At 48.8% G+C, this 12,436-nt stretch overlaps 1 protein-coding gene across 9 annotated transcripts in view; it reads right to left on the bottom strand.

Moving 5' to 3' along the window:
* Positions 1-3,724: 3,724 nt before the first annotated feature.
* The window catches only part of Rgs8 (regulator of G protein signaling 8), a 44,039-nt gene continuing 35,327 nt past the window's right edge, over positions 3,725-12,436 (bottom strand). For all 9 annotated transcript variants that reach the window (XM_075988252.1, XM_075988254.1, XM_075988259.1 and 6 more), the window contains 2 exons: positions 9,992-10,158; positions 3,725-8,578 (listed from right to left, as the gene is read on the bottom strand). In XM_075988252.1, the coding sequence (XP_075844367.1) occupies positions 8,396-8,578; positions 9,992-10,158 (350 nt within the window). In that variant the 3' untranslated portion in view covers positions 3,725-8,395. The remainder of the gene's footprint in view (positions 8,579-9,991; positions 10,159-12,436) is intronic.

The following is a 12,436-nucleotide window of genomic DNA, read 5'->3' as shown; positions in this document are numbered from 1 at the left end:
TCTGGATTTAGAGTGCGAGAATGCTAAAGCCCACTTCTGCCAAATCTGCCCTGTGTGATCTTGGGGATATCCTATAATAACCTATCTGTGCTTCTGTGTTCTCTTTTGTTCTCAGGGCTGACAACAGTATCTACCTGATAGTGGCCTGAATTGCTTTTCTCTGAAATTTACAATGGTGACACTTAACCCCTAGAACCTCGGAATTTGGAGACAGGACTTTTAAAGAGGTGAGGATATTAAAGTGATGTAACAAGGACACATCTCTAATCCATTATGACAGCTGAGACTCCAGGAGTTCCTTGGCTCTTGAGGACTTTCCACTTCATAAGCATTGGCACCAGAAGAATGTAAGTAATTCCGTACTTTAAGTATGACAGATAAAAGCCAATGCTTGGAAGTCAAGAGCCTTCCCCAGGGGTCTGTACAGGGGCAGCATTGAGTCTCTGGCCTGTTGTCTAGATCCAAACCCCCTGTGCTCTCCGATCAGCTACCTCTGGAGATAGCTAGCCCCTGCAGGTGCCCACAAGGCTGGCATTGGTGCCTGAAGGAGGGCTAGGGACATGACTGAAGCCTGCAGCTCAGGGATGTACGTCCTCCCAGTAGCAAGCAAATGGCCCTCGGCAAGTCCAGAAGGGATGCCTTAGTGGAAACCAGCCTAGAAGCAGCTCGATCCCGAAATTTTAGCTCCAGAATTATGAGACAATAAAGTTCTGTTGTCTCAGCTGGGCTGTCCGAGGTATTTTGTTTCAGCAGTCCGACAAACTAATCTGCTGTCTCACAGAGCAATTGCAGGGACCCAGATAGAAGAAGAATCTAAACCACCTGGCTAAATTCTTGACCCCCAGTTCTTTCATTTTATCTTCCTGGTTTGTAAACATGCAGCCACCTACGTTCCTCTGGCAGCTGTCAATGCTTGTAAAGTGGAAGGAACATCCTGTGAGTGCCAAGGAGTTCCAGGTCTTGGAGTTCTTGCCTCCACCCTAAACTATAAACTGTGAAGCGGTGCCTCCCTTAAGCACTTGTGGATTCAACGTTCTTTCAGTAAATATTTGGGGACTAGAGTAGGCACTGAGGAATATAGCCTCTGCCTTTGGGGAGTCTAATGTAGTAGCCACGCCACGAAGGGATGACACGTTGATTTTGTAATAGCATTGGTTTCCCGTGGGTTTCTTTCATTATTACTTATTACTGTCATGTTGTGAGAACTCAAGGTTAGTGTGGGGGGCACACCGGCCAGGGTGTGCATTTGGAAGCCAAAGGACAACTTTGTGGACTGGTTTTCTCCTTGCACCTTTACACGGGTTCCGGGGATGGAACTTCACCACCAGGCTTGCACAGCAATCACCTTTGCCTCCTAAACTGGCCTTGGTTCTCTTTCATATTCAAACAAGAAGCACAGGAGTTACAAAAGGAGAACAGTGCTGGCTCGAGATTTCTGATGATTTCCGATTAAGAGAAAGCTTCATTTAACCGACGCACACTGTGCTTGCTGCACACCACGCTGTTCTGCTGACTACTCACTGATCAGAGCTGAGCCGCAGCTCTGTTATTTCAGTTTCACAAGTGAGAATTCCCCAGGCTCATATGCCTTGCAAGAGTTAAAGCTGGGATTCCAATCCAGATATTTTAGCATCAGAATCCAAACCCCTCGGAAGAGCGTGTAGCTGTGACCCTATCAAAGGCAGTTCTGAGAAGTGGCCTTTCCCATCTAGCTACTGTGGCCTGGGATGTGGGCTTTGTGCTATGGGGTGAGGCACGGACAGGTGGGATTTGGGTCTTTTTATAAAATGATTTCTTTCTACTATTGCAACTCAGAAGTAAGGTCTAGAACTTGGCCAAACAGGGGGTGGCACAAGAGGCATCCAGTTCTATTGTCCTGTGGTGTTTTCTCATAGCAGCTCCATGTTCACCGGCTAAAGCACACCCGGCTAAGCATGCTTCCCACAGAAGCCTCTCTCCTAAGGGCCTCCTCTGCCTCTGGCAATGACTCTCACTTAGTAGATGTAGGACTTATTTTTCCCTCAGAAACTATGTGTTAGGAAACTCCTGGTGTTGCCCCCAGTCTCTTACATGTGCAAGAGCTTTCTGTCAGCGTTCAGAAGAGCACTCAGCTGCAAAAGCCGGTTCCAAACCAAGTAACCATTAAGGGAAGGAGTGAAAAGCCTGTGAGAGGGTCCCAGACCCTGTCCAAAGAGCAGAAGACCACAGCTGGAGAGACTTGGTGAAGCTTTATGGAGGAAGCTGTTGAGAGCTGTTAGTCTCACGATGCCCCATCCCCAGAAGGAAGAGGAGGAAGAGAGGAAGAGGGTGCCTAGCTCTCTCCTCACCCCTAGAAGGGAGCAGGTCCTATGGTCCCTTGAAGAGCCTGGCAAGTGCCCCTGACACTTGAAGCCCAGAGATAGGGGTCTGATTTCAGCCTAGAAAGTCAGTGATGTCTGTGTCACGCTGATTAAGGAGCCTGGCTGCCAGACAAAGCCCACTTCCTGCTTTGTCAGGCCTAAGTATTCCCAGCGGACCAATTGTAAGCATCTTCCGTGAAGGCCAGCACAGGGTCATCCTGTGACCTGTGGAAGAAGGCAGACCGCAGAAGGCCACCAAACCACAGGGCACAGCCCAGGAAGAAGCAGGCACAGCCAGAGTGGGGAAGTCACTCTCATTGATGGGGCTGCAAGGGGTGTCCCCAGAGACACAGGGTCACCAATGAACTAGAAGGACGCACCAGAGTCCATTCGGGCTTAGAGCTCACAGCCCAGGCTAGATGGCAGCCACACCAGACATGAGAACTTTGTCCTTTACCTCCTTTGTCTCTTCTTCTGGACCCACCCCAACCACCACCTCCACCCTCTCCTGGAGACGGGAGATGGAGACCTCAGTTGCCAATAAGAGGAGTAGAAAGGGAAACAGGGAAAAGAAGAAGCCGCCACATGTATTCCAGGGGAGGGCTCTACTCTACGTGTACTCCCGGGGAGGGCTCTACTCTACGTGTACTCCCGGGGAGGGCTCTATTCTACAGCTGCCCTGCCATCATTCCTGATCTGCACATTGGGATTTGAGGGCACGGTTTGCATAATAATCCCTTTGTCATTTAGCCTGGAAAGTTTTTACCTTTGAAGAAAAATCAACTTTCTACTAAAGCCAGACCTTCTCTGGTCTGATCTTAATTTATTTTCAATTTGTTTGGATTATCAAAATCTCATGTAGCTCCATCTTTTCGCCCCACCTGAAGAATAAGCCCTTGCCGTCAGAGCCAGTGTCTCATTCTCCCTCTGTCCCCTCAGCAGGACCTGAGCACCAGGCACAAAGGGTTGATGACTAACACCACACCCTCTAGGGACACGCCACTGCACAAAGCAAGCTCCAAGCCGCAAGCAATGTGAGCCCACTGTGCTTTCAGACGGCCCCGCTAAACAGACCGAAGCCATCCCCAGCCTTTTCTCTCCCTGCGTTTCCAAGCCGTGGGTGGTACAAATAAAAATACCACCTGGCATTTGTATAGCACTTCACAGTTTCAAAGTCACCCTCAGAACCGCACCCCCTCCGCAGCCCCAGACCATTCTCAACCAACCCGTGTCTAGCCACACCCCTGCTGTTCCTGGTGGCCAGCCCCGTGCCAGCCTCCACAGGCCAGGGCCACATGCTCCCCCTGGGGAATCCATGTGTTCTGTGAAGAGTTGCCTCAGAAAGAGTCAGATGGCCAGAAATGTGGGCAGAGAGCGAAGGGCCGCTTGTTCAGGTTTTGTTTATTATGTTCTCACAGCCGGTGTATAGTAAAGCTGAATGTATTCCACTTTACAAGGTGATGAAACAACTCAGTGCGGACTCAGTCAGCCAAGCGGTTGGTGTGGCAGATGAGTTGCTATAAACCTGTTGTGCTCCATGAGTGACCAGCTAAGGCTACCGTGGTCAGTGCACATGCGGAACCTAGTCGCCTTTTTCTAACCTGGCAGAAGGGAGGGAGAGGAGGCGTTAAGTTCAAGAAATGAACAGTTGATTAAGAGGATTCTAAACCGGAAACCTGGTGAGGCCTTTAGTCCCATCCTGGTGTCTCCCTTTGTGGCTCACAGCATCTCGTCGTCTCCTTGAGAAGCCACAGGGATAGAAAGCCATCTCCCCTTTTGGCTTCTGCCTCCTCAGTCTCGTGCCAAGTGACATGGTGGCACAGGCTCCCAGGGTCAGGAGTGATGACCGTACCACCTCTGTTTTAACTACATGGGTATGAATTTAAGAAGAGCTGACACTTGGTCTATTGAAGGCAAGGGCGGGAAATCACAGTTCCTCTGCAGGGTCGGCGGAGTTCTGGGGTTGTTCTTGCTAGAAGACCATCCTGCCTATGAGTGTGTCCCTTTTCAGCTTTCCCTCTGGGACATGGAGATGCAACCACCATGCTAGTAGCTGGGGGCTCTCCTGCCCTGTCCCTTCCTCCTCAGGTGCCCCCCTTGCCCATCCTCCCCCAGCTCTCAAGCCTCCCCTAAAAAGCAGAGTTTCTCCATTGTCCGGGGCTTGGGGCCCCTGTCCAGGACAAGCACCTGGGCAGAGCGTTCGCTTTTCACAGCTTTGGTTTCTCAGAGCGGCGAGTTCTGGGAAAGCACCAGAAAATAGAGCCAACTAGCAGCCTAACCAACATGGGACTAAAGAGAAAATGGCGAGGGCTTGAAGGAGGGAAAACACACCTTACTGCGGTCTCGGAAAAGCCTCCCAGATTTGATCCTCCCTGGGAAGAAACACCCTCCACAGAGGAACTTGGAAGCCGTTGTATCCCGATCATCACTACGAAGACACTCCTCACTCACAACCTGTATTCCCACTACCCTACTCAGAGGCACAGCCTGACACAGAACAACCAGACACAAGAGTCTACGGAAACAAACACATTTCAAGGGGCAAGCCTGGAGGAAGCGCTGTAAAAAAAAAAAAAAAAAAAAAAAAAAAAAAAAAAAAAAAAAAAAAAAGCAGGGGAAGCCTGGCAAAACAGCTCTAAGCCCAGCGTCCTTCCTATTCCCCACCTTGCATGCCGTGCTAGTGCATGTAGTGTAAACCCAAACATGCCCTCAAAGTAACAAGTCAGCCTGAGAGGTGCAAAGCAGTCCCCCTCAAGAGTCAGCTGCCAAGCAGGCAAGGCATCCTGGTCATTTGCTTTTTGCCCTCAGGCCTTGCCCCACTGCTGTGTTTTACCCTTCAGTTCTGTTCCTCTTCATTCCTTAGGTAGCTGTTTCCTGACCACATCCGCACATTGGAACTGCTAGTGGAATATTTAAAAACTACCGCCACCTGGCTCCCACTAAACCTCTCCGATTTAACTATTCTAAGTCTAGTGAGCAGCGAGGTTGAGAACTACCATCTTGGGTCATCTTTGTCCAATGCCCACAGGCCATTACAAACTCAGAAGTCTTTTTTCTTTTTAAATGTTACTTTATGGGTTCCTTCTCTAAATCTATAGGATCAGCATCTCTGAGTGTAGAACCTGGGAATTAGCATTTGTAAGGGGCTTTCAAGGTGATCCCTATTATTCAAGCTCATGTTTAATAATAAATACAGAGGATTAACCCCCATTCCATCCAGAGTGCCCAAGCTGTCAATAACTGAGATCGACTTAGTCCACAAGAGCCACAGCAAACCACAAACCAGAACCAAAATAAGTGAATTCAGCGGAACCAGGACGCCACTCAGGGATGGAGAGTACTGTGTCCTGCTGCTGCTGCTGCTGCCGGGACTTGCCTGAGTTCGGGACAGTCATCAGCACATTCCATATGACCGGAGCAAAGGAAGACATTAAATGAAGTGGCGTCTGTGATGACAACCTGGGGAGGTGGATGAGGCTCATGGGGGAAGAGATGAGGGGCGGGGACTGGGAGACAGGAGTTCAGAGATGAGGTATGCTCGGATATTGCTCTAGATGTTGTAAACATTTCTGTTTCATCACAAACCAAAATCTGGGCTGGCATGACCAAAGTGCCTAAGAGGAGGTAACAGAGTGAGAAACTCAGTGCCTTCTGTGAGAAGCAGGGGAGCTAGGACATGTGAAAAGCTGCCCACATGGGAAGATCATGTCTGCAGTGTACAACCCAAGACTCACAATTCTCTCTCTCTCTCTCTCTCTCTCTCTCTCTCTCTCTCTCTCTCTCTCTCTCTCTCTCTCGTACACACACACACACACACAAATAGAACAATCTCTACTCCTCTACAAAGACACAGACTCATGTGCCCTTGTCTAGCTACAGAATTCAGGATACCCAAACTTGGTCCTTTGTACCTCCCACGTGGGAAGGCGTCACTGGGGTGTCATGACATCACCATCTGCAGCCTTCATTCCACCAATAGTTGGCAAGAACTCTAGCCCCAAATGAGGGTGCCACACAGTGTATGTGGGGCCTTTTTGCATTGGGGTAGCGCAAGTGGTGAGAAAGCCCCTCCCCCAGGACATCTCCATCACTGCAGGTCCAATTTATATGCACCTCATACTGGACAGTAGCATTGGCAGCAGATGCACATTTCATATGTAAACAATGTTTAAAATACCCTGTTAGAGAATTTAATCATTACATTAACTCTGGCAGCTTTAGCTAAGAATATTTGTATATCACGGTGGGGAAATCTATCTGACCTAACTAGGAACGCCATCTGAAGCTTCAGAGTTCTTACTGTGACTGCCATGGGTCTCTTCAGTGTGGGGCCTAGGAAACAGGTGTTTTTTAATCTCTCCTTGAGGTTCACACACAGACACCAACACTCACAGATGACACTGTGCCACTCGGAGGGCAGTTGGCACTAACACGATGGGACTCAAGGGCCTTCTTAGCCTTGTCCACTACAACCAAGAAAGGAACTGATTCTCCAAGACCAGAATTCAAACCCTAGAATATCCCAGAAGGGCTAGGCTCCCATAAAAGCAGAGTGTCAGCCCAGCCTTCCTCCACCTGCTATCCAGGGCATCCTGGCTATGGATTATTTCAATCGCTCAAACTGAAAAGTTTGTGGTTCTTCCGTGAACCCATGTTGACTAGCTGTGGATTATCCCAAGTAGTGCCTCTGCCACATTTTCTGTGATCCAGTCCACCCAGAGACCAGCAGCTTCCCGGTTCGTCTTCTGTTTCCTGGTCCGATTTCTCCTGGATAACCGCAGAGATTCCATGCTGCTCCTGGCTCTTCCAAGAAAGTGTATCCAGGTACATTTCCAAGATACCCCAGGGTACCACACAAGCCTTGTAGGAACATTTCCACAGCCTGGTATTCACAGTGATCTTCCCAGTTCGTGTTTAGTCCCAGAAGCCAGAGACCAAGAAGGCAGCTACTTCTCAATAGCCAAGAGTGGACCCATTCTAAGGAAGCGTGCTCAGGAAACCAGCTGCAAGGGGAATGTCAGCCTAGGATCCCATTCTCCCCCATCGTGGTCACATGGCCTGCATGGAAGGAGGAGGAGGCATGGCAGGAGAGCACTAGGAAAGCTGTCATGCTGTGGGAATTCACTCCCTTCGCCAAACTGCCTTTTGGCCTAGAGATCAGGGACGTGTGACGCCATGGGGAGGTGAGGGCACAGAATGCATTAGGCAACAGACAGGTTCTACAGAGGCTCATTGCACAGAAGTTCGCCAATGCTACATTCCCTGGTCACTCCACGTCTAGAAAAGTTCTCGATAAATTGGGGAAGATTCCCGAGGTCTCTCTTTCAAAAGGACAGGTCCACTCAGAAGTCATGGGGGGAGTCTCCCAAGACCTTCTCTAGAGCTGCAAGTGTAGGGAAGTTCATTGAATTCCTTAGGCTAAGCAGGGACCCCAGACTCCTCCCATAGTGGTCCTGTGGAGATGGAAGACTCAGTCAACTCCAGGGAATATGTCCTTTGTCAGAGGTCACCTGTCAATGGTGCTAGGAATCTGAAATTCCAAGAGAGCTCTCTTCTAAACTGTGAGGTCCGGTTACTCAGGTTGGACTACCGGTTCGTGACCGCGAATCCCAGGTGAGAACCTGAGTCTTCTAGCTACTCCTCCCTTGGGTAGAGGACCAGGTGAAGATCAGGAATCCTGCTGGAGAGGGCATGGTGTGGAGGTGATGGGAACTGCGTTTGCATTATTTACAAATAGCCCAGCACAGTGAATCTGCCTTCTCAGTGGAGATGACGGAAGAAGGCGTATCTTGAAGGGCCAGGTACTGGCCCACCCAGAGATGGATGTCAGCAGCGCTGCTACCTCTAACCAAAACATAAATCTGGGTAAATGGAAGAGCGTCCCAGCTCCAGAAGCTGGGTCATACTTTGGAACAGCCCTTCATTCCCTGGTCACCCCCAGCCTCCCACCTCAAGCCCCAGCGCCTTTGAACACTTAGGGCGTTTCACATTAGAATATGGTCTTGGCAGCAAGGGGAAGGGAAAGCCAACGACTCCCAAGAGTCCCCATCTGAGGTCTAACTGAGCCTTCTCTGGCTTTGGGATAGCAGATCTAAGTACATTTTGGACCTCAGGAACCTGGGGTAAGAGTCTTTCTCCATGAGGCTGTGTACTTTGCCCTGCGCTTGGTCAAAACAAGTCAGGGATGGTTCCTGCATGTTCTTCCTCGTCGCTTCTCGGGTCTGGAAATCGATATTCACCTGGAGATACAAACAGAGAGAGCAAGGTCACAGACCTCCGGAGGCCAAGGCACCTACTAGACAGTGGGCCCAAGCTATGGCAAAACCGCCAACGGGTTTCACAACTTTAGGGTCATGGATGCTTCTCAAACTTATTTTATGGGGTTTGTTCCTTGGGATTCCAGCAGGAGTCTGAAGTCCCAACAGTCTTAAATTGAAAATAAGGTGAGTGAAGAGAAGAGAGACCAGCTAGGTTTGGTGGCACATGCTTTTAATCCCAGCACTTAGGAGGCAGAGGCAGGGGGATCTCTGTAAGTTCGAGCCCAGCCTTGGTCTGCATAGTGAGTGCCAGGACAGCCAGTATTATATAAAGAGACCATGCCTCAACAATAATAATAATAATAAATACAAAGCTTATCTAAAGCAGGCGGGTTAGTACTAGAACCATGGCAATAATCCTCAAATCAACAGATCCTAATCAAGAATCTTCATACCACAGTAAGTTGAGTTTCAAGCCAGTTGTTAATGAAGGCTCCCCTAAGCTTTCCCTCTCATCTTAACCACCAAGGTCAATGGAGATGCCGAATATAGACAGACCCCAGTAAACATACATCTCTCTATATGTCACCATATAGAGGCCAATAGCATTCCACCCAGCTTGTAAAGATCTCACAACCCACGTCAAAGTTACACCTAAATACAGATAGCAAACCGTTCATCGGTTAAACCCTTCCTAGGGACACGCCGTATTAAAACTCAGAATACTTATACATAATTATAATACGGCAATGAAAGTGACTATGAATATTCATTGATGAGCAACGGCAAACACTCAGTAGGTGCTTTATCTCTAACACTTAGAGTAGCCTTGAAAGGTGTGGCATTATCCTCTCCTACATTGGGGAAAAATGAGACTCAGGGAGAGTGAATGAAGTCAGGATGGTCGCACATAGTGGCATGACTGAGATGGCTAGCAAAATCCTTTAAAAGAGGGTTCTTACTCCCTTACACAAGCCTTTTATCGCACGTTTGTTTGTTAGGGGACAGGTCAGAGGACAATTCGCACGAATCATTTCTCTCCTCTATCACGTGGGTGTAGAGATCAAACTCAGGTCACCTGGCTCGGCAGCAGGTGTCTTTACTCAATGAGTTATTTCCGTGACCCCTGTGCTGCTTTTAATAGGAAAACAGACACGGGCTCCAGGGAATTTACCCTTGTGAAATCATTGCGGCAACACAGCCTGGGTAACACGTGTCGGGCAGACAACAAAAACACTCCTTTCCTGAAAACTCTGGTCTTTCACCTCTCCAAAGCTACCCCTTTCTCATCAGCTCCACCAGAGGTGGGAGGCCCACTGGAGCAGGAGGAAATCCTGGGGACTTGGCTCAGATGCCCTCCAAGACCTCAGGGGACAGTTGTCATGCCCAACACACCTCCCGTGGAGCCTGCACATCCACGAACTCCTCAAAGATCCTGTGGGCCTTGGAGACCAGCTTTGCAGTCGACCTGGTCTTCTTGAACTCCTCGCAGGCCAGCCAGAACTCCAGGTTCTCCTCGCTGAACTCCGTCTTCAAGAAGGCACGGAAGGCCGCCACCCCATCTACAGATGCGGAGAAGAGGTGACAAAGCAGACAGGGAGGAAGAAGCTTGAGTCCAAATACTGCAGCTGAAGGAGAAACAGCACTATTGTGCTCCTGTCCTCACTGTCCAAATCTGCTGCCCCGCCCCCCATGACACATAGCTACCCTCAGAGCAAGCCGTGCATCTGTCCAAGGACCAGCATGAAGTATCAGACAGAAGTGTTTAAAATCCCATAGTAATGACAGTAGTGGGTATGCTCGGTCACTCCTGACAAACTCTGCCGTCCATCAATGCAGAGCGGGCTGAGGTCTGCAGGCGAGCCTGGATCGCTCTTCAGGCCAAGGTGAGAGGCACTGTTCATTCTCTGCCTTAAGCCAAGTCCACACCAGAGAGAAAACATGGGCTGTTGTAAGACAAGCTGGACAGGAATATAGATGTCTCGGGCCAACCCTTTTCCGCTATCAGAAACACATTCAACAGAAGTTTAGCCCGTAACAGTCTTTTGCAAGGATAGATGGCACTCTCTGTCTTTTAGAAAACCCTTGAGGGCATGTATCTGGTGTTTCAGTCTATTCGTTTTTATTTTGAAATTTGCCTATCAAATTAGATTTTTAAAAAGTTTTTAAAATTACACGTGTGTGTGTGTATGCGTGTGTGTGCGTGCGTGTGTGTGTGTGTGTATGTGTGTGTGCGTGTGTGTGTGTGTATGTGTGTGTGCGTGTGTGTGTATGTGTGCGTGCGTGTGTGTGTGTATGTGTGTGTGCGTGTGTGTGTGTGTGTATGTGTGCGTGCGTGTGTGTATGTGTGTGTGTGTATGTGTGTGTGCGTGTGTGTATGTGTGTGTGCGTGTGTGTGTATGTGTGCGTGCGTGCGTGTGTGTATGTGTTGTGTGTGTGTGTGTGTGTGTAGTCAAAGGACGACTTGCAGGAGACAGTTCTATCCTTTCCCATGTGGGTGCTGGACATGGTCCTCAGGTCATCAGGCTTGGTGAAACAGGTGCATTTACCTGCTAAACCTCTCCCTGACCCAGAGTATAGGCTTTAATTGAGGTTGATTATAATTTTTCTGCCTATTTACCTAATGGCTAATCCAATCTTTCCTCTTATTAGTCAACATCATAGTACTGCCAAACAGTGCTTTCAGTCCACACCGATGGGCGGGGCGGGAAATGACAGCTATTATAGGCTGCGCTTCCAACCGTGCTTTATTTGAAAAAGTTTGCGGTCAGCTGTTCTAACTCCTGGTGTGATGACAATGACAGCTTTCCAGAAAGGGTCCCCAAAGTGAAGAGCACCCTAGAAAAAGGTGCCAAACTGGAAGGGAAAAAAATGATTCAATGACCATTTTTATGTTTTTTGTAAAATTCGTGTTACCATTTTTGATACTGGGCATTAAACCAAATCCTCTACATACTATGCGAGTGATCTACCACTGAGGTGTCTGGCATTTCTCCTCCTTGCTACTTTGTTGCTGGCCTTTAATTTAACTCCACAGCCCAAGTAGGGCTCAAACTTGTAATCTTGCCTCAGCCTCCTGAGTGAGGCCTGGCTGAGAGGACATGCTTGCACAACTAATCCTAGCTCAACCACCTCTCTCTCTCTCTCTCTCTCTCTCTCTCTCTCTCTCTCTCTCTCTCCTCTCTCTCTCTCTCTCTCTCTCTCTCTCTCTCTCTCTGTGTGTGTGTGTGTGAGTATGTGTGCGCTGCATACACCTGAGTGTGCTGATGAACACACCTGTGAATGGGCATACTAGGGCCAGAACAGGAGGCTGGGTGTCTTGAGAGAGGGTCTCTCATTGAGGCTGAAGTTTGTTTCACCTAAGTTTGACTCCTAAGGCCAGCAGGCTCTCAGGAATCAAGTGTCTTTCCTCACCAATTCTAACACTACAGGCATGTGCAGTCAGTTCAGACCTGTAACTTGAGTGCTGGGGATTTGAACTCAGGCTGTCAACAAAAAAACAGTCTTACCTACTAAGCTGTCTCCCAGGCACCAGCGTTTTGTAATTCTATGTCATCAATGACACGGGCATCTGGAAATCACTAGTATATGCCAGGAGAGGGCACTAGCCAAGGCGACTCGGTGGTGCCATGTGATTTTAAACTTTTAATGTTTTTATTATTATCATTATTGTTATGTGTGTTTGTATGATATGTGGGGGGGTTATGTGTAATGTGTCATGTGGTAGTCAGAGGACAACTTTGTGGAGTCAGTTTTCTTCATCCACTTTTATGTGGGTTCTGGGGATGGAACTTAGGTCATTAGGTTTGTACTGCAAGCTCCTTTACCCATTGAGCCATC

This window comes from Microtus pennsylvanicus, chromosome 10 (assembly GCF_037038515.1).
Source record: "Microtus pennsylvanicus isolate mMicPen1 chromosome 10, mMicPen1.hap1, whole genome shotgun sequence".
Classification (NCBI taxonomy): Eukaryota; Metazoa; Chordata; class Mammalia; order Rodentia; family Cricetidae; genus Microtus; species Microtus pennsylvanicus.
This window is presented reverse-complemented; position numbering and strand designations above follow the sequence as displayed.